We start from the raw sequence: 24,820 nt of genomic DNA on the forward strand, positions 1-24,820 counted from the left end.
GTGTTAGCAATTAGAGAAGCTTAGTCTTCTCTTTCTGTAAAATATAAACGCTTGAAAACAGTTTGCCTACGTAAGTCCGTCTATTGACTGAGCTTTTCATGCTGCCGTAAGCTCATCCCAATAATTTTTACCCAGGAAAATTACTACTCTTCGCCATCCAGCCTTTCAATTAAGTGTGCTTTGCTATGAGACATAGCATTTAGATTTTTATTAATTTAAACATTTTGTGTCAACAGAAGGTAGATCATTATTAACTGGTACAGTGTGGCGTTTCACAAAATACATACGTGTCATAGAAAAGTAATTAACTTCCTCATTCTATTGCCGAACAGATGTGTATCTGAATAAGAACGGGGCCCCAGGGTGCGCTGGCACATTTATTTATTTATTTTAAGTCATTAAATTGTTGACTCAGAGACCTCATTGCAGGTTTTCCAAACTTTGTTCTCTTTCCCATTGCTACCTCCCACCTCCCTTCCCCCGTTAAAAACAGGTTTAGAGCAATCACCCAAAATGATCAATTCATTTTTGGCTTATTGTAGTCACTGCAAGCTATGGATGGGTTCTCTTTCAGATGAGATAAGGGTCTGATGACTAAGATCGCTGAGAATACAGGGGATAAATGGGGACTTTTGTTGCAAACGTGCGGAAGGTTTAGTGGCAGCTGTTTGAGGCAGCCGGGGGCTGGGCTAATCAACCTGACCGGTGTTCACTGGCCAGCATGCCAAAGTGAGGCCAGTCCAGACCGTGTGACCACACCAGCTCACTGTCACTTCTTTCTTTCCCTCCAGTAACAGCTCTGATACTCTAAGGATGTCTTCTGCTCCATTCTCTCCTACCTGGACTGCTTGCTGAAGGGGTGTGCTAAGTGGTCTGCCTCTTGCTACCCTGCTGCTCCAGAATTTATTTTCTGTGCAGAAACCAGAGGGGTGTTTTTCAGGAGGGACTTCTCATCCACGCCCCATTCACGGGAAGGAGAGATGGAATGATCCTGGTGAGGTCACTGTGTGGCCTCTGCTGCTCACCTTTCTAATTTCAACCCCTTGGCAACGACTTACCAAGCTCTTTGCTGTCTGGGGTCCTTGCACCTGGCTTGCCTGTGCTTGAATCAGTCATCTGTGTCTCTGTGCCTCCCCAGCTCTTTCTTCATCATTCTTCAGCTCAGCATTCCCTCCTTGGAGAGGCAGTCTTGACTCCCCTGTGAAATAAGGTGCCTCCTTCCGAGTTATTCCCTGATGCCTCTCTATCTCCATTAGAGCACAATTACTACATATCATTATTGTTTGTAGTTGCCTGTGTGCTCACTTGTTAAGAAAGTCAGAAGGACTTTATCAGTCTTATTTTCCATGGTGTCCTCAATGCCTAGTGTACTGCTGCAATAGTTACAACTGATTGTAACATATTTGTGTGGCATGAATGAATTGGTCAAAAAAATACTGCTATTTGCCTGCTATTAAGCTCAACATTCAGAAAACTAAGATCATGGCATCTGGTCCCATCACTTCATGGGAAATAGATGGGGAAACAGTGGAAACAATGTCAGTCTTTATTTTTGGGGGCTCCAAAATCACTGCAGATGGTGACTGCAGCCATGAAATTAAAAGACGCTTACTCCTTGGAAGGAAAGTTCTAACCAACCTAGATAGCATATTCAAAAGCAGAGACATTACTTTGCCAACAAAGGTCCATTTAGTCAAGGCTATGGTTTTTCCTGTGGTCATGTATGGATGTGAGAGTTGGACTGTGAAGAAAGCTGAGTGCCGAAGAATTGATGCTTTTGAACTGTGGTGTTGGAGAAGACTCTTGAGAGTCCCTTGGACTGCAAGGAGATCCAACCAGTCCATTCTAAAGGAGATCAGCCCTGGGTGTTCTTTGGAAGGAATGATGCTAAAGCTGAAACTCCAGTACTTTGGCCACCTCATGCGAAGAGTTGACTCATTGGAAAAGACTCTGATGCTGGGAGGGATTGGGGGCAGGAGGAGAAGGGGACGACAGAGGATGAGATGGCTGGATGGCATCACTGACTCGATGGACGTGAGTCTGAGTGAACTCTGGGAGTTGGTGATGGACAGGGAGGCCTGGCATGCTGCGATTCATGGGGTCACAAAGAGTCGGACACAACTGAGCAACTGAACTGAACTGAAGCTCTACAGGATATGCCAAGTAACTGCATCACTAGAAGCTTTGAAATGACTTTTGCTTGTAAAACAGCTTCAAAATAGTGTAAATGATGGGCTTCAGGAAGGAATATTCTCACCTAATTTTCCTCCAAAAGTTTCTAGGTTGGAACATGACCTATCGCAGTTCCCAACACCAACGCTTACAAACCTGCATGTAAACCACCCAGAGAGACCGGGTGCATTGCAGTGACCTAGTCATGAGACCCCCTGTCTGAGCCCCTTGCATACTTTCCTCTCAGAAAGCACACATTTCCACTGTGTGTGAAACTAGACTTTATTCACACAGGGTGGTGTGTACCAAGATATGTGATATTTCTAAGCTGATCAGGAGCATAAGGAAACGGCAATCACTCCAGTATTCTTGCCTGGGAAATGCCATGAAAAAGGAGCCTGGTGGGCTACAGTCCATGGGGTTGCAAAGAGTCAGACATGACTTACAACCACAGGAGCATAAATATTATTCACATTACCCTGTTGGATATCTTCGTTTTTTATAATTAACAAAGTGTAAGAGAGTAGTTTCATAGAGACCTGTAAGCCCAGGACTAGAAAGGACCTTAAAGGCCTTGCCCAACCAGGGCAGGAACCTCTTTGGGGTAATTCCTGCTGGTGGGTATAGAACTCAATGTGAACCCATTTTTGATGGAGATCTTAGCACACTCAGTGTCTTTGGGTAGACCGTTTCACTCCCAGGCAACTGTGATTATCAAGTTAATTAACCTCATGAATTCAAACTTGTCTTTTTAAACTCACATTAGAGTTCTAGTTCTGCTTGGTGGAGCATGTGCAAGAGTGCGTGTGTGCTAAATCAATTCAGTTGTGTCTGACCCCATGGACTGTAGCCTACCAGGCTACCCTGTCAACGGGATTCTCTAGGTGAGAATACTGGAGTGGGTTGCCGTGCCCTCCTACAGGGGCTCTTCCTTACCCAGGGATCCAACCCACATCTCTTTCATCTCCTGCATTGGGAAAAGGATGTAGAGAGTAAATAGCATCCTTACTCCACCCATCAGAGTATTGGAGGCAGGTGGAGTAGTACAGGGGGCTTTCCTGGTAGCTCAGCTAGTAAAGAATCTGCCTTCAATGCAGGAGACCCTGGTTTGATCCCTGGGTTGGGAAGATCCCCTGGAGGAGGGCATGGTAACCCACTCCGGTATTCTGGCCTGGAGAATCCCATGGACAGAGGAGCCTGGCAGGACTAAGCCCAGTACAGGGTAGCACAGAGCACTCAGGCCATCAGTTAAACAACCAGAAGATCAGTTCCATCTCCATTACTCTCTAGCTACTTGAACTTGAAGATGTTACTTCATCTTTCTCAGCTGCAGTCTTATCTATAAATTAGGGACTGAGTGGTGTTTACCTTCTACCTTCTTGAAATGATTTAATGAGGTAAAGCACTTAAAGTAACTAGTTCAATGCTGCTGCTAAGTCGCTTTAGTCATGTCCGACTCTGTGTGACCCCATAGACGGCTTCCCCGTCTGTGGGATTCTCCAGGCAAGAACACTGGAGTGGGTTGCCATTTCCTTCTCCAATGCATGAAGATGAAAAGAGAAAGTGAAGTTGCTCAGTCGTGTCTGACTCTTAGCGACCCCATGGGCTCCTCCGTCCATGGAATTTTCCATAAATCTCAATAAATGTTATTGGCATTTTTTCCCCTGCAGCTAGCCAGATCTCTGAAATTCAGCCTTATGTGTAAAATAAGGAAAAGAATTCCTACCAATGAGTGGTCCAAGGTTGACTTCATTTAGTCCTAAGACATGGTTGATTGGTCAGTCAGACTGGAATCTATACATGCATTCTCATCCTAACCAGATTTCATTATGTTTTCTTAAAAAAAAAAAAAAAAATCGGTCTATTGAAGTATGATTGACATGCAAAAAGCTGTACATATTTACTGCATACAACTGAATGGATCTAGAGATAAGTACACACCAGTGAAACAGTCACCACAATCTATGCTATAAACATGTCCGTCACCTCCAAAACTTTCCTTTTACTACACTTATTAAGCTTTTGTGAAAGAACACAACATGAGAGCTACCTTCTTAGCAAATTTTAAGTGTACAGTACGGTGTTATTAATGGCAGGCACTATTTTGTAGCATAGATCTCAGCTTTTTATTACCTTGCCCTCAGAACATCATGAAAGACCTAAATACTTGTTGAAGTAGAAATATATGTTATTAGTAATGTTCACCCTGTGTGCTTGTACAGCCTCTGTGAGGAGATGAGTGCAGACTGCAAGGTTTGTTCTTCCTGTTCCCCTGCTGGTATACTCAGGAATACTACTTTATCCTTTGAAGTCTCAGTAAGCATTAGCCAAAGAAAGACACTGAGTTACCTGATGGGAGGGGGCTTATGTGTGTATTATGCACACTTTTATTTTTGTTTGTGTTTTCTTGGGACCTCTTATGCCACCACTTTGGGCTTCTGCTGCCACTCCCTTTCCTCCAGTTCATCAGAGGAATAATAATTGTTTCATGCTGTCTCTGCAAAGTTCTTTGACTACCCTGGATATTAGTTCACCTGGAATTAAACGTAAGAACTTTCCTTAAGATACCTTGTTCTGCTCTGTCCTGTTTGAGAATAATTTCTCTGGGGAGAAACGAAAGGGGGAGAAACCTTAGAATCATGTAGCTCTGTTCTCTGTGTTATCTGTTGATCTCATACCACTCACCCCAAGCTGTAAATCCCTTCGTGCTTGCTTCCTGCTCACTGAGCCCAGAACCTTTCCTGAAAGCCGCAGTCATTCAGCACTCTCTTCCTTACGGTCTCCTGGGTGACTGCTCCTCTCTGGGACTGTCCTGGGGTTGTCTGCTCTTGTCCACCTTCTGTTATGATACAGCTTGTGTGTGTGTCTGTTTAGCAGTTACTGTGAGGCGGTTGCCATGCTGAGCACTTTACACGCCCTGTATTTTGTTTAGTCCTGATGCTAGCTGTGTAAGGTCGATTCTGTAGTTCTGTTTCCTGTTGGGAAATGCTCAACAGCTACTTTAGCATCACGCTGTCAGATTTTGTTCAGGATGGGGAAGTGGTGCCATGGTACAAATAGAAATGGGTACAGCAAATGTGAACTTAAATGATTATCAAAAATTTTACAAGCTTACAGTTTCCCAATAGTTTAATGATGAATGTGCCCTCATTATCAAGACTATAGGTGCTTTGTTATAAAATGAAAACACATTAAAAAAGGGAGTGGAGACATGGGAAAGTGGTTCTAATATCTGTTATGAGCATCATGAAACCTAGATGACAGAAGTGTCACTGGTCTTCCTGGAGGTTAAACAAATGTGTGTTGGTTTCTTGGCTGAATTGTAGTTGGAGCAAAGAAAGGTTATTTATCTGCTCATGTGAAAACCTCACCATGACTGGCTTCCCCTCCTCCCCGTCCAACTTCATGTTTATTTCACCTCCTCCTTTTCTGCCATCCCTGCCCCCATGGAGGAACAATAGGTCCGAGTTTGGAGCAAAGTCAGAGACCTTGGTATTCCTTAAAGCACATTCCTTGTGGTGCAGGCGTGGGCATGGGGGCCTCTGCTCTTACACATTTCTAGTGAGGCAGGAAGTGGGCGTTCTGTGGATGCCTTGGTTGGTGGTTGGTAGTTTAGTCGCTTAGTTGTGTCTGATTCTTTTGTTACCCCATGGACTGTAGCCCACCAGGCTCCTCTATTCGTGGGGTTTCCCAGGCAATAATACTGGTGTGAGTTGCCATTTCTTCCTCTAGGGGATCTTCCTGACCCAGGGATTGAACCCGAGGCTCCTTCATCGGCAGGCAGAATCCTTTATTGCTGAGCCACCTAAGAAGCCCCTGTAGATGCCTAGAGTGAACTAAAGCCCCTGATAGATATAAAACTGGCATGTCCCACAGAGTCATCTCCCACTGGTGATGAAAAGCAGGTTCCCTCACGTGTGAATGAGAAGTCTCTGAGAACTCTCTGAATGAGGTTCTGTCTACACTTGTACAGAGCAAGAGGGATATTTCACATTTGTCTACTTCCAGAAGGGAATTCCATGCCTATTTTAATTGATGACGAGCATTGAGTAATATTAAAATCTTACTTTCAAGTAATCTAGGAAGTTAAACAAATAGTAAATTAGCAATGTTAAAGGAAAATAGCTTTACTTTGACCCATTGAGTGACTCACAAAGAAAATAAAAACTGATTAAGACATCATGATTTTATAAATCCTCTATAACTGGCATCATAGCATTCCCTGGGGCAAGAGGTATGAAAAGAGGATTAGGTTCTCTTGTATACACCCAAAATGTCGTTTGGACACCCAGAATTTGATAGGGTCCTTATCAGACATCAGCGTTCAGACTGTACCTATACCTGTACTAGTTGGGGCAGAATTGAGATTTGACATTGCCCACAAACCGGGTCCACCTGAAAGATACTCATGGTTCAGGAGATTCAGTGGGTATTCTTTGGAAGCAGGAGTATGCTGAGTATATGCTGCAGCGTGTTTCCGGTTTTACCCAGGATTTCCAGCGTGCCCTCCATGAGATCACTTGTCCCTTTCTGTGCCTCTTTCTCTTCCTGTGAAGTGGGGACCTCTCTGGTCATTGTCTGGTAATGTTTATGAAGCCCCATCAGACTTTTGTCTGGAAGGCTCTGTTAACAGTAATGCCTGCTTGGTTTATGAGATGGTTACAGGAAAATGGAGGTGGGGGTGGGGTACCGAACATAGCCGGTGCTTTTATCTTTGACATTATAAAAAGGTCCCCTGGCCAAGGGCCAGATTGGAGTTTCCTGGAACATAAAATGCAGATGTGTGCTTTTATGCCAGGGAACGCTCACCATAACTTCGGCCAGCACTTCACTTCCAGGATAGGCACGGTTGCTAGGGAGAGCATCTGGGTCCTGGTGATTTTGTAAAGGGTCTCTTGTCGGTTTGAGGTGGGGGGAAAAAAAGTTGAACTGTGGTCACCTCCTCTCCCAGACCTTAGAAGGAGTGGTCTCCCTGCCAGACCCTTAGCTTATGAGTAATGCCCGCTGGAATGACCCTCCCCATCCCAATTCCTGCCAGCTTCCAGGAACAGAGCTCTTTATGAATTAATTCACAGACAAGAGAATTATTTTAGAAGAACTGGAGGAGCGCTGGCTTTTTTCCACTGGGAGACAAATGCAATTCTGGGCTCTTTATTTCTGAAAATATGACTGAGATATTAAAGATAATTCTTCCCCTCAAATTGGGACATTTCTTTGGAACATCTGCCTGTGTGGCACAGTCTGTCGATTTCAGTCCTGCCTTACAAGGTGTTAGTAAGAATTGGTGAATTTGTGCAAGCCAGCTCTGAAAAGGTAGGGGGTACTAATGAAAAGTGCATTAACTGGGGTTAAGGGACAGATTCTGATGTCACATTAAATCATTTCCTTTGGTTGCCCTTATGATTACCTCCTAAAAGAGTACATCTAGACTTCTGTTCAGGACTCATTATCTGAAATTGTTAGTGTGAGCCCCAACTAAATTACTCCCTAAGTCTGAGAGTTAGTCAGTCGTGTCTGACTCTTTGTGTCCCCATGGACTGTAGCCCGCCAGGCTCCTTTGTCCATGGGATTCTCCAGGCAAGAATACTGGAGTGGGTTTCCATTTACTTCTCCAGGGCATCTTCCCAACCCAGGGTCTCCCACATTTCAGGCAGATTCTTAACCATCTGAGCCACCAGGGAAGCCCCCAGTTTGAGATCACAGATGAAACAATCTGATGTACTTGCTTTAGGAGATAAGCAAATGCCATGTTCTCGTGTGAGTTTGGAATGTTCCCAACACTAATCATTATACATACAAGTGTTCAGGGAGATGTGTGGATTAAATAGTCACTGTCAAGTTCTGGGTTTGGTAGAGGGCTCTACTGGGTTGGGTCTAGTCTTTGCTCAGTCCTCTGCATACTTTGTCTGCTCTGACTGGTACATTTTATAGTGAGAAAAATCAGCTTAAAATAGAACGAAGGAAAAAAATAGGATGAAGGTGTTTGTAACCTGTTGCACAACCACAAATTTCAAAGTCTTACCCTTCTGAATTTCAGGTCTCTTCCTGCAGACACCACAGACACAGGTGACTAATGGAGTGGAATGATAGGTTTCCATCTCCATGGTAACTTTAATCAGGTTCTCACCTGGGGAAGCTGAGCCAGGAAGCTCTGTTAGCCTCCAGGGTACACAGCTGGCCAGCAGCAGAGCTGGGCTTGGGGCTCCAGCCTCCTTGTTTCCATTTCACGGTGCTGCCTGTCACACACTCCCTTATGCCCATTGTTCATCTTATTTATAACTGTCTTTGGAAGAGCCTCATCTAGTTCATTGTAACTGCCGCTCTTAGAAAACATTGCCCCTATACTTAACTTGGGTCTGTTCAGCTGCAATTTCAAGCATCTTCCTCTGTTTGCAGAGGAAAGTGAAAGCAGCTATTCCTAAAGAAGGAATGATGAGATGGAGGTGTAGCAGACAGAGGTGAGGGCTGTTGTTTGTGTCTCCCTTAAATAACACCTGCCCTGAGATTTGGGGGTATGCTTTACCTTAATGACGGTTGCCATTTGGACAATTTTTCCTGTAAGATAATTTGTGTTTTTCCCAGTCTCAAACCTTCCTCCTTGTGGTGGTTATATGACAGGATTGGCAGGACTCTGCTAGGAATTGCAACAAATTCTGCTTAAGTGTGCTTTTGCAAACAGAGCCAGTAGCCTTCTGCTTCAGATAACCCCATTATATACTCTCAAGAACGTGTCTTTTTTGTGGGAGAGGTATCTGCTACTTCAGTGTCTTCATGCAATCTTTACTTGCCTTTGCATATCAGCTAGTCATGCTAGTTTTTCACATGTGCATGCACGTGTGCTCAGTCCTGTCCGACTCTTTGCGACCCCATGGACTCAGCCCTCCAGGCTCCTCTGTCCACAAAATTTTCCAGGCAAGAATACTGGAGTGGGTTGCTATTTCCTTCTTCATGGGATCTTCCCGAACCAGGGATGGAACCCATGGCTCTTGCGTCTCCTCCATTGGCAGGTGGATTCTTTTCCACTGTGCCCCCTGGGAAGCCAGTTTTTCACACATGGTGTCATTAAAGGCAGATTTCCAGCAAGCACCACTGACATAGGTAGGCTTTCAAACTCCCCCAAGTGTGCGGATGCTGTTTTTTTATTTTCTGTAAATTGACATGATTTTATATAAGCAAATGAGTTTAATTCTCAGAGAAGGAGTTTTAGTCGCAGTGGTGGGAACACCGAGCACAGAGGGAGGGGAGCTGTTAAGGTCACAGCTGGGAAAGGCCAGTGGTTCTTAGTCACACTCAAGGCTTTGATCACTTTCCCAGAAGCCCTGAAGGGGCATGCCCCTTCCTTCTGGCAACTCTGTGTTCCTGTACGTGTAACCTTGACCTTGCAGTTGGTCGCAGTGTATGACCTTGTGGAAATCTGTAGCTGCAGTAGAGTTATGGCAAATCGAATGAAATGGGCATTGGCAAATGCTGACAGCAGCAGTGGGAACAGGATCAGTGGAGGTGAAGTGGACGGCGCTGCCGTGGGCCCAGGTGGTCTCATGAACCTTCTCTTCAGCATTAGCGCTTGTTTGGACTGGGCTTAGTGCTCCTAGTTGCCCAAATGCTCCTCACCTGGATCCAAGCCAGTGACAGGACTGGCTATCTGGAGGAGGCCTGCCAACCTGAGAAGAAGACCTCTCTTCTGGGGTCAGCCAGCTTGGGGGCCACGAGGGGGCAGGAGGCTAGAGCTTCGGTCAGGCTCTTGGAGATGCAGAGTTTCGAGCCTGGCTGTAGATTCTTGGTGCACATCCCTTGCAGGCACTGAGATTTCAGCATTTTATGAAGAAGATGAAAGAAAGAAACTTTGCAAGGTGATTGTTCTCCATGCATATCTGAATGACATCCTTTTCATCTGCATCAGCGTGACCCGTAGCTACAGTTAGCACGGAACCCAGTGGAAGATATACAGGGGATTGTGCCTGTGGAGGGCATAGGTTCTTGATGCATGAGAGGAGTTTGTCTGGATGACTCAGTTGAGGAAGAGCCTTCCAGGCAGAGGGAATGAAATACACAGAGATGTGGGGGTGAGCAGAGTGGTTCTTGATTACATTGTAATTTTCTCCCTCCTTCATGAGGGTGAGACTTTTTCTCCCTCCCACCAACAAAACAGACTCCAGTCAGACCCCTGATTTCTAGGATGGGAAGTGAAAACTCAGGGCATGATGCCATTCATGACATTAGTGCATCTAGTAAAGGTTAGAATGTGTATCCACTCAGGATTGTTACCACTGAAAAACTTAGCTTTAGCTAGATTAAATATCTTGCCAATATCACTCAGCTATGGAGTGAAATTCATTTTAGGACTAAATCCAGTGTTCCTTTCACTAAGTTCTAATTATTGTGTACCGTTGCTTGTTAATTGCTAATTAGAACATTCTGCAAGTTGAGCATGCTTCACTGAGAGAACATTCTTTTTCTTCTTCTCTGTCCATAATGCCCACTGACTGGTTTGTGGTTGATATGAATAAGAGTGAATGCTCTATTTTTAACCATGTTTCCACTTTATGAAAGAGCTATTTTTCCCCTCAAGTTAAATCTGAAATGTTTTCAGTTTGTTTTTTTTTTTTTAAAAGAGGGGGAAATTGGTTCCTGTAGAGCTGTTTCCTGTGGATCATAAAGATTTTGAATGATGTTGTATATTAATCTATTGAGTGAGTGAGTGAGTGAAACTTGCTCAGTTGTGTCTGACTCTTTGCAACCCCATGGACTGTACCCAGCCAGCCTTATCTGTCCATGGAATTTTCCAGGCCAGAATACTGGCATGGGTAGCTGTTCCCTTTTCCAGGGGATCTTCCCAACCCAGATATTGAATGCAGGTCTCCCATATTGCACTTGGACTCTACCATTTGAACCACCAGGGAAGCCCATATTAATCTATTAGTCTCAGTATATTATCTATGAACCAGAGGACCTCAGTAAAAAGCACTGCAAATTAAACTTTGTTTCTCCCATAATTTTGATTTCAGGACTTTCCAATTTCTCTCCTAAGTGCAGACACTATATTTGAGCCTCATTTTGCTGTAGAAACAAAACAGACCACAAAAAAACTTCTTCTTTTAAGACGCTAGAATTATTGAATTACTGGAAAAGTTTATGTGTTCAGTAATTTTATTGCCCATCCTGTACTCATCTCTCTTCAATCCAATCTAATTAGAGTTTGCATGAGGATTGGATAACAGGAAGTACAGAGAAGCAGATTGCCTTTCTCCTTTTCCTCTTAATGTGAACCATCTGAAATTAACCCAGTGCAAGAGTTTCAACATCAAATGCTTGTGAGCCAAGTGAACACATCTGTGTAAGTGTTCCAGATGCAGAGTAGGTCTGGATGGCTGCCTCTGATGTTTGAACCTGATAGAGCCACTGGCCACTTCCCCAAGGATGTGCTCAACCAGTCCTGCTGGATTCCAGCTTTACTCTATTAAAGAGACTCAGATTTCCAAATCTATCAGGGACCACTGGCAGCTGGCAGGGATGCTGCCTACCCTGAAACCCAGAGGAAGCATTTGGCCAACTGAATGCAACTGTGTGGACTGACACCCTTTGATGTAGTGGATTGTCTCGTATCATCTGGTACCTATTTTTTACTCTTAAGGGAAAAACGTTTATTTGTTGAGCAGCTTTGCATGGGGGAAATTGGATGGCTTTGCTGATCCATCCATGGATAGGTGAGGGCAGGGGCCTGTCTGCCAACTGAGTGGCAGGAGGCTCGGGGTGATGTTGGAGGTAGAAGCCAGGGGAGTCAACAGAGCTCGCTTGGAAACAGTCTTGATGCTGCTGTCTGGGAACACAGGTCGTGAGCCTGTGTGGAATTCCGTATGCTGGGGTAGAGGTCACCTTTAGGTTCTAGACGGATATCTAGTCATTTGGTAAATACCAACAGTTCCAGTAAGAACATGCCATTTTCCAACATAACTGTGACATAGTAGTATTAGAAATAAGTCAAGATAGAAATACGGAGGAAAGAGAATAATCTTCTGTTTCCTCGGCTGAGATTGTCCTTGTTGTTGCAGAATTAAGGTATTTTGTTCTTTTATTTTTGTAGTTTAAAAAAATGTATTTATTCATTTTTGGCTGCGCTGGGTCTTCGCAGCTGTTCTCGGGCTTTCTCTAGCTGTGGCGAGCAGGGGCAGCTCTCTAGCTGTGGCGCGCAGGCTTCTCATTGCTGTGGCTTCTCTCGTTGTGGAGCCCAGACTCTAGGGCGCAGGCTCAGTAGTTGTGATGCAAGTGGACTTAGTTGCCCCACAGCATGAGGGATCTTCTCAGACTGGGGATCGAACCCATGTTGATTCATAACCACTGGATCACCAAGGAAGTCCAAGTTATTTTATTCTTCTAATACTGTTACCTGTGGATTGTAGATGTTTCCTCTCTCTGCATTCATTTACTCTGTCACCAGACACTTACTGAATAACTCACCATGATGGCACGGGGAATAGATATGATTAGGTCAATGTCCCTCAAGGAGTTCTGAGCTAACTGAGGAAACATTAGATCATTAATGACACCTTGGCGCTAAGAGAGAGGTTTGCACGGTTTCCCTGGTGGCTCAGTGGTAAAGAATCCGCCTGCCAGTGCAGGAGGCATAAGTTTGATCTATGAACCAGGAAGATCTCAAATGCCATAGGGCAGCTAACCCCAGTGGGGTGGGGCCACAACTACCGAGCCTACACGCCCTGGAGCCCATCCTCCACAAGAGAGGTCACTGCAATGAGAAGCCGGCACACCAGGAGAGAATAACGTCGGCTTGCCGCAACTAGAGAAAGGCGGCACAGCAATACAGACCCAGCGCAGCCAAAAATAAATACATGAATACATAAACAAAGAAAATTATTAATTTTTTTTTTTTAAAGAGAGGTTTGCAGAGCAGCTATGATGCTTCAGGAGGGCTGGGCTGCCTCAGAGGGTGGATAGACAAGATTTCCTAACTGAGAACATTTGAGACTGTCTCCTAAAGGACAAATGGGAAGAAAGCTGGAGAAATGAATGGAAATGGCAATCTAAGACTCTTTGCAACCCCATGGACTGTAGTCCGCCATGGGATTCTCCAGGCAAGCATACTGGAGTGGGTTGCCATTTTCTTCTCCGGAGATCTTCCTGACTTCAATCAAACCCCCATCTCTAATGTCTCGTGCATTGGCAGATGGGTTCTTTACCACTAGCGCCAACTGGGAAGTGGCAAGGAAAGAGCAGAAAACTCCAATCCTAGTCCTGACAGAATCCAAAGGGCAAAGATTCCACTTGGAAGAGTAGGTGTACTGGCAGTAAGATGGAGCCAGGGGATGGGTCAGATTTGGGATGGGGCTGGGAGAGAAAGGAATGGGAATGAATGAGAAAGAATCAAATATCAAGAGCAGTAATTCAAATTGTGGAGGAGTTTGTACCTGGCCGCTGAGAGGGCAGGGGCAGATAGAGGAGCTTGAGTAGTTGAAGGGAGAAATTCAGGAGATTCATTCCCACCCAGATTCTGAGAACAGCTGGCACAGTCCTGCCTTAGATGAACTATTTCCATGTTTTTATTGTTTAAAATGGAGTCGCTTTTTAAGGACTCTTCTGGAGCTGTGTGGGGGAGTGGTCACCAGAAGAAGAGCCGAACTAGCTCTGCACTGCTCTAGGCTCTAAAGTGGTCGGGTGGTCATGAGACCAGCTTCTTGTTTTACTGGTGAGGAAGCTGGGGGCAGACAAAGGAGGCTGTCACAGGGACACCCAGGGTTCAGCACAGAGGTGCTGTTGGGGCTGGAACCAATACGTTCTCAATTCTCTTCATCACTTCCCAACAGAGAGAACCTTCTTCAGAGTCCTTCTGCTTATAGTCTGAGTTATGTTGATCATTTGTAGAACACTCAGCAATACTACATTTGATTTTAAAACACACATACATATATATAATGTATAATATAATATATATTTTATATATAAAATATTCTCACACCACTGAAAACAAATTTCAGGACTCATTCATTCAAGCCCCTTTTACAAGGTAGAGCTGAAATTTGAAAAGGAATTAAAACTTTTTTTTCCTAAATGATAGCAAACATCTTTGATACGTTTGGATAAGAAATGATGAAATAAATTTACTAATTTCATACCTCAGGGGCTGTGAAAAGAGCACACTAATTTACTCCTATTTGCAAATTGAAAAAGGAGAAGATTTAAGTTCCGCTTCCCTAAGTAGTCTCTCTGTGTATATACATTACACACATACGCACACACACTCCCTTTTAATGGTCTCCTCCTGACTGGCCCCATTTTAGGGGCAGTTATGGGAGAATGGAATTGGGAGGGTCAGGGCATGGCAGTTGGGAACCTGAAAGTGGAGACTGTCACCTTGGTGAAACACTCCAGGTGTGGATGGTTAGCTGTTAGTGAATGTCTAGCTCCAATATATAGCGCTCCCTGGGGCTATTGTTTCTGAATGTTTGGAAACAATTTCCAAGCTTGCCTGCTCTTCTATTAAGTAAATAAAGCCAAAGGCTCAACCCAAAGAACAGTTAATCAGATAATGGTGGGGATTTAGTTGTGAATATAATTCCCATATGAGATTGTTCTGCCTTGGGCCATGGTCTCACTCTGCTTGGTGAAAGAATAGCTCCCACTGTGGGTTCCGTGCTGGAGGAGTCCATTGCCTTTTCCAAGTGCTAAGACTAGGAAGATCATAGGACTTGATCTATGATCAATTAAATTAAATTGAGTGAGTTGAATATATGTTCAACTTACTGTCTCACAGACATGAGTTTCACCTTTTAAGCAAGCCTAGGAAAACAGCAAATTCAAATTAAACATGAAGATGGTGGAAAGAGCATGGGCTCTGGAGCCAGACAGACTTGGATTTGAATCTTACCTCTGGCAATTCGATGTAGAAGGGACATTGTAGTGGTTACTTAAGCTTTAGGACTATCTTGTGCCACCTTTGTAAATTATAGGTATTGATGCCCTATAGGGATGGTGAGAGGAATAAAAAAGAGACATGTCAGAGCTATTCCGATTGTTATCATATAAATGTTCGTTTTCTCCTTCCAGAGCCATTCTGCAGATGTTTAAGTAAACTTTTGTTCCATACAGGGTTCTGTGCTAGGTATTTGGGAGAATCAAAGAGGTAAAGAACCTGCCTGCAATATGGGGAAACCCGGGTTCAATTCCTGGGTCGGGAAGATCCCCTGGAGAAGGAAATGGCAACTCACTCCAGTGTTCTTGCCTGGGAAATCCCATGGACACAGGAGCCTGGCGGACTACAGTCCATGGGGTCACAAAGAGTCCAGCTTGCCTGAGCAACTGACACTTTCACTTATCTTTGAAATGAGGATGATGTGACATGCACACAAATGACGGCCCAGGAACTGTAACTGCACTGGCCTTCTTGTCGCTCCTGGAACATTCAGGCCTCATCTGCGTCTGTGCTGTGGGACTTACTGTTCACTCTCCCTAGAATTCTTGTCTCTGCTCCTCACCTCCTCCTCCACTCATGAGTCATCTCAGCAATGCCTTTCCTGATCACCCTAAACTCCCTGGGACCAGTGTTCCCCTTCCCTCTTTCCTGTTTGTTTCTCTTTCTGACAAATATATTTTTTACGTGTGTGTGTATATTCTGTCATACACAGAGCTCCTCCTCCCTCCTCATTGTAAACACTGTGGTTGTCTAATGTCTTTTACTTTTCTCAGTCAGTTCAGTCACTCAGTCATGTCCGACTCTTTGCGACCCCATGAACCGCAGCACGCCAGGCCTCACTGTCAATCACCAACTCCTGAAGTTTACCCAAACTCATGTCCATTGAGTTGGTGATGCCATCCAACCATCTCATCCTCTGGTGTCCCCTTCTCCCGCCCCCAATCTTTCCCAGCATCAGGGTCTTTTCAAATGAGTCAGCTCTTTGCATCAGGTGGCCAAAGTATTGGAGTTTCAGCTTCAACATCAGTCCTTCCAATTAACACCCAGGACTGATCTCCTTTAGGATGGACTGGTTGGATCTCCTTGCAGTCCAAGGGACTCTCAAGAGTCTTCTCCAACACCACAGTTCAAAAGCATCAATTCTTCAGTGCTCAGCTTTCTTTATAGTCCAACTCTCACATCCATACGTGACCACTGGAAAAACCTAGCCTTGACTAGATGGGCCTTTGTTGACAAAGTAATGTCTCTACTTTTTAATATGCTGTCTAGGTTGGTCATAACTTTTCTTCCAAGGAGTAAGCATCTTTTAATTTCATGGCTGCAGTCACCATCTGCAGTGATTTTGGAGCCCAGAAAAATAAAATCAGCCACTGTTTCCACTGTTTCCCCATCTATTTCCCATGAAGTGGTGGGACCAGATGCCACAATCTTCGTTTTCTGAATGTTGAGCTTTAAGCCAACTTTTTCACTCTCCTCTTTCACTTTCATCAAGAGGCTCTTTAGTTCTTCTTCACTTTCTGCCATTAGGGTGGTGTCATCTGCATATCTGAGGTTATTGATATTTCTCCCGGCAATCTTGATTCCAGCTTGTGCTTCATCCAGCCCAGCGTTTCTCATGATGTACTCTACATAAGAGTTAAATAAGCAGGGTGATAATATACAGCCTTGACGTACTCCTCTTCCTATTTGGAACCAGTCTGTTGTTCCATGTCCAGTTCTAACTGTTGCTTCCTGACCTGCATATAGGTTTCTCAAGAGACAGGTCAGGTGGTCTGGTATTCCCATCTCTTTCAGAATTTTCCACAGTTTATTGTGATCCACATAGTCAAAGGCTTGGCATAGTCAATAAAGCAGAAATAGATGTTTTTCTGGAACTCTCTTGCTTTTTCGATGATCCAGCAGATGTTGGTAATTTGATCTCTGGTTCCTCTGCCTAAATCCAGCTTGAACATCTGGAAGTTCATGGTTCACATATTGCTGAAGCCTGGCTTGGAGAATTTTGAGCATTACTTTACTAGCATGTGAAATGAGTGCAATTGTGCTGTAGTTTGAGCATTCTTTGGCATTGCCTTTCTTTGGGATTGGAATGAAAACTGACCTTTTCCAGTCCTGTGGCCACTGCTGAGTTTTCCACATTTGCTAGCATATTGAGAGCAGCACTTTCACAGCATCATCTTTTAGATCTGAAATAGCTCAACTGGAATTCCATCACCTCCACTAACTTTGTTCGTAGTGATGCTTCCTAAGGCCCACTTGACTTCACATTCCAGGATGTCTAACTCTAGGTGAGTGATCACACCATCGTTGATTATTTGGGTCCTGAAGATCTTTTTTGTACAGTTCTTCTGTGTATTCTTGCCACTTCTTCTTCATATCTTCTGCTTCTGTTAGGTCCGTACCATTTCTGTCCTTTATTGAGCCCATCTTTGCATGAAATATTCCCTTGGTATCTCTAATTTTCTTGAAGAGATCTCTAGTCTTTCCCATTCTATTGTTTTCCTCCATTTCTTTGCATTGTTCACTTAGGAAGGCTTTCTTATCTCTCTATGCTATTCTTTGGAACTCTGCATTCAAATGGGTATATCTTTCCTTTTCTCCTTTGGTTTTCACTTCCCTTCTTCTCACAGCTATTTGTAAGGCCTCCTCAGACAGCCATTTTGCTTTTTTGCATTTTGTTTTCTTGGGGATGGTCTTGATTTCTGTCTCCTATACAATGTCACAAACCTCCGTCCATAGTTCATCAGGCACTCTATCAGATCTAGTTCCTTAAATCTATTTCTCACTTCCACTGTATAATCATAAGGGATTTGATTTAGGTCATACCTGAATGGTCTAGTGGTTTTCCCCACTTTGTTCAATTTCAGTCTGAATTTGGCAATAAGGAGTTCATGATCTGAGCCACAGTCAGCTCCCAGTCTTGTTTTTGCTGATTATATAGAGCTTCTCCATCTTTGGCTGCAAAGGATATAATCAGTCTGATTTTGGTGTTGACCATCTGGCGATGTCCATGTGGTGATGTCTATGATGTCCATCTGGTGAAGTCTATAATGGAGTAGCCATCATAGTCAAGAAGACTCTGAAATGCAGTACTTGGATGCAGTCTCAAAAATGACAGAATGATCTCTGTTCATTTCCAAGGCAAACCATTCAATATCACAGTAATCCAAGTCTATGCCCCAAACAGTAATGCTGAAGAAGCTGAAGTTGAATAGTTTTATGAAGACCTACAAGACCTTTTGAAACTAACGCCCAAAAAAGATGTCCTTTTCATTATAGGGGACTGGAATGCAAAAGTAGGAAGTCAAGAAACACCTGGAGTAACAGGCAAATTTGGCCTTGGAGTACAAAATGAAGCAGGGCAAAAAGCTAATAGAGTTTTGCCAAGTGAACACACTGGTCATAGCAAACACCCTCTTCCAACAATGCAAGAGAAGACTATACACATGGACATCACCAAATGGTCAACACCAAAATCAGATTTACTTCTCTATCCTAGAGCAATGCCTACAGCACTCAGTAGATACTAATTGAATAGGTGAGTGATCAAATTAATTACCTTCAGATACTGAGAGGGTGGGCTTCCCAGGTGGCACTAGTGGTAAGGAACCTGCCTGCCAATGTAGGTGGTACAAGAGATGTTGGGTCAGGAAGATCCCCTGGAGGAGGGCATAACAACCCACTCCAGTATTCTTGCCTGGAGGATCCCATGGACAGAGGAGCCTGCTGGGCTACAGTCCATAGCGTTGCAAAGAGTCCAGCACTACTGATGCAACTTAGGACCCTCCCAGGCACTGGGAGGGCATGTGCCAAACTCCAGTGGTCACAAAAGCAGAAGTATGTCGTGGACTGTATTCATTCCCTGTGGCTGCTCTAACAAATTGTCATAAAATTAGTGACTTAGCACAAACTTCTTATCTATAGTCTATGGATCAGAAGCCTGACATGAGCCTCATTTGGCTAAAATCAAGGTCTTGGCAGGGCTACCCTCTTTCTGGAGGCTCCAAGCTACAATCCATTTCCCTGACCTCCAACTTCTGGAAGCTGCCTGTACTCCTTGACCTGAGGGGCCCTTCCTCCATCTTCCAGGCCAGCAAAGGCAGGTTGAGTCCTCCTCACATTGCATTGCTCTGACCTCTTCTGCCTCTTTCCACTTTTAAAGACCCTTGTGATTCCACTGGCTCCACCTGGGTGGGCCAGGATGATTTCTTTAAAGTCAGCTTGCAACTTAATTCCTGTTTGCCATGTAAGCTAACATATTCACAGGTTCAGAGGATCAGGATGTGGACTTCTTTGGGGATCCATTTTTCTCCCTACCATAAGGACTAACAAGTGAGACATTTTGCTTAGAGCCTAAGGTTTGACTGCCAGTAGTGAAATAGAAAACAAAAATTTAATCAAGAATGGTCATGGTTGTCAAGATTTAATATGTGGTCTTATATGGGAGGCACTGGGAAGTTACTCAGGGCTCTGGAGTCATGTGTTGGAACTGAGGCTTCAGGAGATGAAGATGGACTTAGAGCAAGTATTTGGAGGGAGATTGATGTTTACCTCTTTAAAAGCAATTGAGTTTTTATTTCCCTCCTGTACATACAGAAAGCTAGGTTCTTATTTAGAATCTCCTAAACAAAGCAGAGTCCATTTTTAAAAACCATCCTGTCATTTCACACATGTGTAGAGCACATATATAGAGAGACTCATAAAGCCCTGTTCACAGACACACTCTCTCTCACACACACACACACACACACACACATTTCCTCATACATAGCCCCTCTGCTTCTCTTTGTACTTGAGATCTCTTTTCTGTGGTACCTGGTAGCCCTCTTTTTTTTCCCCCTGCCCTCACACCCGAGTGACTTGTATCTTCCCACTAGTAACACAACTCGGGCAGTGATTCTCACAGGGGTCATTCTGTTGATATAAACCTTCCCTAGAAGGTACGTAAGAATCTCTAGGGAGATACGTAGAGTTGGAAAAAGTCTGCCCTCCTTCAGTTTAACCATCACCCCACAGTGGCTGTGATTTGCTCTAACTTCCTAGAATTGTTCTTCTCCCTGACCCCCACTGAGAATCTAGTGGATATGGAATACCTGGGTTTGAGTAGAGTCTGCGAATTTCTTACCTTTTTGATTAACTTGTTTGGCTGCCCCAGGTCTTCACTGTAGCACATGGGATCTTTGGTCATCATTGTGGGATCTTTAGTCTTGGCATGTGGAATCTAGTTTCTGATCCAGGGATCGAACCCAGGCCCTTTGCATTGGGAGTGCAGAGTCTTAGCCACTGGACCTCCAGGGAAGTGCCCCAGATTTTCTTACCCTTTGATTAACCTCTTTATTTTTATTTTTTTAATTTAAATTTATTTATTTTAATTAGAGGCTAATTACTTTACAGTATTGTCTTGATTTTGCCATACATCAACATGAATCCACCATGGGTGTACACGTGTTCCTTAAAGCAGCACCATCCAGTAGAACTTTCTGTGATGACAAAATTGTTCTAATATATCTGTACTGCCCACTGTGGGAGCCACAGCCACATGTGGCTATGAGCTCTTAAAATGTAGACGTATAGGAAAAATAGAGGACCCAGTAGGAGGATGGACAATGAATGAATGGTAGCTCCTACTTTCGTTTTGAATTGCCTTTTTAAAAATACTTTAGTTTATTTTTGGCTGGGCCAGGGCTCTGTTGCTTCATAAAGTTTTCCCCAGCTGCGTGCAGCATGTGGGAGCCACGCTTCAGTCGTGGTACTCAGGCTTCTCATTGCAGTGGCTTGTCTTGTGGTGGAGCAGGGCTCTAGGGCACTCAGGCTTTAGTACTTGCAGCTCCCGGGCCCTAGAGCACAGGCGCAATAGTTCAGTTGTTCCGAGGCATGTGGGATCATCTTCCCTGATCAGGGATCCAACCCACAGCTCCTGCATTGCAGGTGGATTCTTTACCACTGAGACACCTGTGAAGCTCGGAATTACTTTTTAAATTATTATTACTTTTTTTTAGTTTTTGTAGTAATCAAATTGGTTCACATGGGTATAATTGTAGTCATCTTTTCCCTATCCTCATTCTGATTGATGACTCAATATTTGATTAAAGTGTTATTCATGGGTCTCCTGACAAATGATTTTTGCTCTTGCCTCTGTTCTCTCTCCTGATAAATACATACATGCGTGTGCACTAAGGTGCTTCAGTCCGATCTGACTCTTTGTGAACTTATGGACTGTAGCCAACCAGGCTCCTCTGTCCAAGGGATTCTCCAGGCAAGAATGCCGGAGTGGGTTGCCATGGCCACCTCCAGGGGATCTTCCCAACCCAGGGATTGAACCCGAGTCTCCTTTATCTCCTGCACTGGCACACAAGTTCTTTACCACTAGCGCCACCAAGGAATACATTCATACATACATTTATGAATGTATGTAGACTTTACTGAGACATAATTCACGTAGGATACAATTCAGTTACAGTGTACAATTTGATAGCTTTTTGTGTAGCGATTTGTAGCTTTTCATCACGTCAGAAAATGATTAAAACTATTGCCAGGATTGCTTTTAAACATTTTCATCACCCCTAAAAAATCATTAGCAGTCCCTCCTCAGTTCTGTGTACTTACCACCCTCCTGCCCTAGCCTTTTGCTAATCTACTTAACTGTATGGATTTATCTGTTCTGAGCATTTCGTATTGGTGAAATCATATAATATGTGGTTGTCAGTGAATTCTTTCACTTAGCATCATGTTCTTCATGTTTATCTATGCTGTACATGTTGTACGTCAGTTCTTTTTATTGTCAACCAGCATTGCATTGTGTAACTAGGCCACATTTGATTTACCCATTCATCGGTTAATGGTATTTGGATTGTTTCCACTTTGTTTGTTACTATGAATGATGTAATGGTGAACATTTATGCATAAGTTTTGTATGAACATATATTTTCATTTCTCTTGGACATATATGGAAGGAGTGGAATTGTTATATAATAACTCTGTTTAACTTTTAGAGTAACTGCCAGACTGTTTTCCAAAGTGGCTACACTATTTTACTTTCCTACCAGTAATGTATGAGGATTCCAATTTCTCCACAACCTTACCAACATTTTATTATCTTTTTTATTATAACCATCCTAGTAGGTGCAAAGTGATATCTCCTTATGGTTTTGATTTGCATTTCCCCATTGGCTAATAATGTTGAGCATCTTTTCATGTGCTCATTGGTCATTTGAATATCATCTTTGGAGAAATGTCTATTCTTGCCCATTTTTTTAATCGAGGAATTTGTCTTCCTCTGTTCTTTTCATGTGGCCTGAACAGGATGCTGATATGCTGACTGGTGATGAGCAGGTATGGAAGGAAGTCCAGGAATCCCTGAAAAAAATTGAAGACCTGAAGGCACATTGGAGTATCCTTTTACCTACGGACTGAGCTGTTTATAGGATTGCTTCCTTACTGGTTGGAGGCTGGCATTAATGAATTCAAGTCCAGGGTTTGACCTCTCCGTGAGCCAGAGAGCTTCACTCTGTTCCACAATCACAGGCTGCATCCCTGTCCCCAGCCAACAATTTCAGTAATGGTGAGGGAAGATTGTGGTAAGGTCAATTTTTGAAAATCAAAATTTATAGCTAGGATTAGTAGGATAGTATGGAGTATTCTCTTTACTTATGTACACGGTAACAGATTTCTGGATTCCCTTCCTCCCATGACCTCCATCTCTATAATGTATAACTTTAAATCCTTATAATTTAATGACTGTAGTCAGCCATGACTACAGTGGTAGTCAGCCATGCTGCACAGTACATTTTCTTGGCATAAGTAGTAAGGACTGTGAGTGGGTCACATTTTAGAGTAAGGAGAGACCGTTTATGATGGAGGTCCTCTGGGAAAGCTCCACCGATGTTATACTGTGTGAAAAGTAGCCCAAATCAGGGACAAGGTTTATATAGGCAGAGGCTGAGAGGGAGCCACTTCCAGTAGTGGAATTAGCTTGAGCAAAAATGTGACAAAAGGAAACCACAAGGTAAGGAGAAAGAGACTAAGGTAGATTAAAAAAAAAAGATTGCAAAACATCATTAGATAAATTATATCCCAGGCACTAAGAAAATCTATAAATGAGGTTTCCAAAGTACAGTGTTCTTTAAAGAGTTGTAAAAGAGCAGGAGAGGCAGTTAGACAAATGTTCCTATTTTTTAAAGGTGAAATAAGTAATTCATAAAATCTATAGTCCAGTGGGTTTTTGTTTGTTGTTAGCAGTTTACTGGTGACCTTAAGCTGGTGACCAAAGGAATGGAAAGGAAGCTGTGATCACCAGGATGCTGCAGGGGTTCCTTAAGAGCGGGTGAGTCCGCAGAGTCATGGCTTTCTTTGGTAAAGTTTGTATGTGGACTTCAGAAAGAGATTTGATTTAAAAAAAAGTAACCAAGAGATTTATGCTAGATGCTAGAGTGACCAGACGTCTCATTAAATGGTTGAAGAGCCAAACTGCAGAACTGATGCTTAGTGGATCGCTGTCACGGTGGGGTGCTCTGTTCCCAGACCAGTCCTCTTCCACTTTGCTTCAGCACTTTGTCTGAGGATGCGGGGCACAGGTTCATCAGATTCTCAAAAATATTTAGACTGGAAGGGTGGCAGAGGTGGGATGACAAAATCAAGAGCTCAAAAGATCTTTGAAGGTTTGAATGATGCAATGATGCCTGAGATGAACATGAAATTCAACAAGAGGGTATCTCACATATTCTATTTGGGCCAAAAAGTTCAAGTGTATAAATATATATAAAGTTTGACAGCAGAATCTGTGAAAGAACCTTAAGATTTTTAGTAAACATCAAAATTCAATAAAACTTAAGAGTATGATATAATCCCCTCCCCGCCCCCAGGAAAAAAAAAAAAATACTCCTGTGATCTTGGACTCCATTAGTAGAACGAGAGAATCGAAAATGAGAAAGGTAATAGTATTAGTCCGATCATGTCTAAAATTTTCTCTTCAGTTTGGGGTAGGCCACATTCAAAGGGATAGAGAAGAAAATGAGTTTTGAGGAATGGAACGAGGATCAAGTGGTATTTGAAACTCTGCAGACAGGATGGGAGACAATTGGAAAGCAGTCGAATCTGAGAGCAAGAGGGCTGTTCTCAGGCTCGGAGAGCTGTTGTTACACTGCAGAAAAGACTTGTTCTGTGTAGTGCCCTGCAGAGAAATTAAGGCCGAAGGATGATCAGTTCAGTCTCAGTGGGATGAGCTTTACTGACGACGAACACTGTGCCGGGTGCCTTACTGGTTCTAACCCATCTTATGGTCCAGGCAGGATTAAGAAGACACAAGCCTGTACTCCCAGCCCTCATGATTAGCTAGGTAGTAAATACATAGATTAATATTTGAGGGACATTGAAAGCACTGCAGTCAACTTTGGGAGGTTAAAGAAGGTTTCACAGAGGAGGCGACTGCCTGGGAGGGTTAGGAGGAGCTCACCAGACAGGCGGTGGAGAAGGGGAGACCCTGAGGGAGAAGCCTGTGCCTTAGTTGTTCAGTGTGAGAGACAGGAGCATGGCCAGGCCTGGCTTCAGTGTCGTGCACCAGACTAGGTGTTACATATAGGCTCGGGGACCATGGGAGGATTGTAAGCAGTGGACGATTGTAAGGGCCCAGGGTTGTCAGTCTTTGAGTCTTAAGAAGTTAACTCCCAGGTGGATTCACTGTGTTCCCCTTTCTCTTTCCCCCTCAATTCTCTCAGGGTCGTGGTAAACTCT

The 24,820-nt window shown here is 43.7% G+C and overlaps 1 protein-coding gene across 2 annotated transcripts in view; it reads left to right on the top strand.

Annotated features, from left to right (window-relative positions):
* SMYD3 (SET and MYND domain containing 3) overlaps positions 1-24,820 on the top strand; it is a 739,173-nt gene that overhangs the window by 605,083 nt on the left and 109,270 nt on the right. For both annotated transcript variants that reach the window (XM_027564668.1, XM_027564670.1), the window contains one exon: positions 22,394-22,481. In XM_027564668.1, the coding sequence (XP_027420469.1) occupies positions 22,394-22,481 (88 nt within the window). The remainder of the gene's footprint in view (positions 1-22,393; positions 22,482-24,820) is intronic.

This window comes from Bos indicus x Bos taurus, chromosome 16 (assembly GCF_003369695.1).
Source record: "Bos indicus x Bos taurus breed Angus x Brahman F1 hybrid chromosome 16, Bos_hybrid_MaternalHap_v2.0, whole genome shotgun sequence".
Lineage (NCBI taxonomy): Eukaryota > Metazoa > Chordata > Mammalia > Artiodactyla > Bovidae > Bos > Bos indicus x Bos taurus.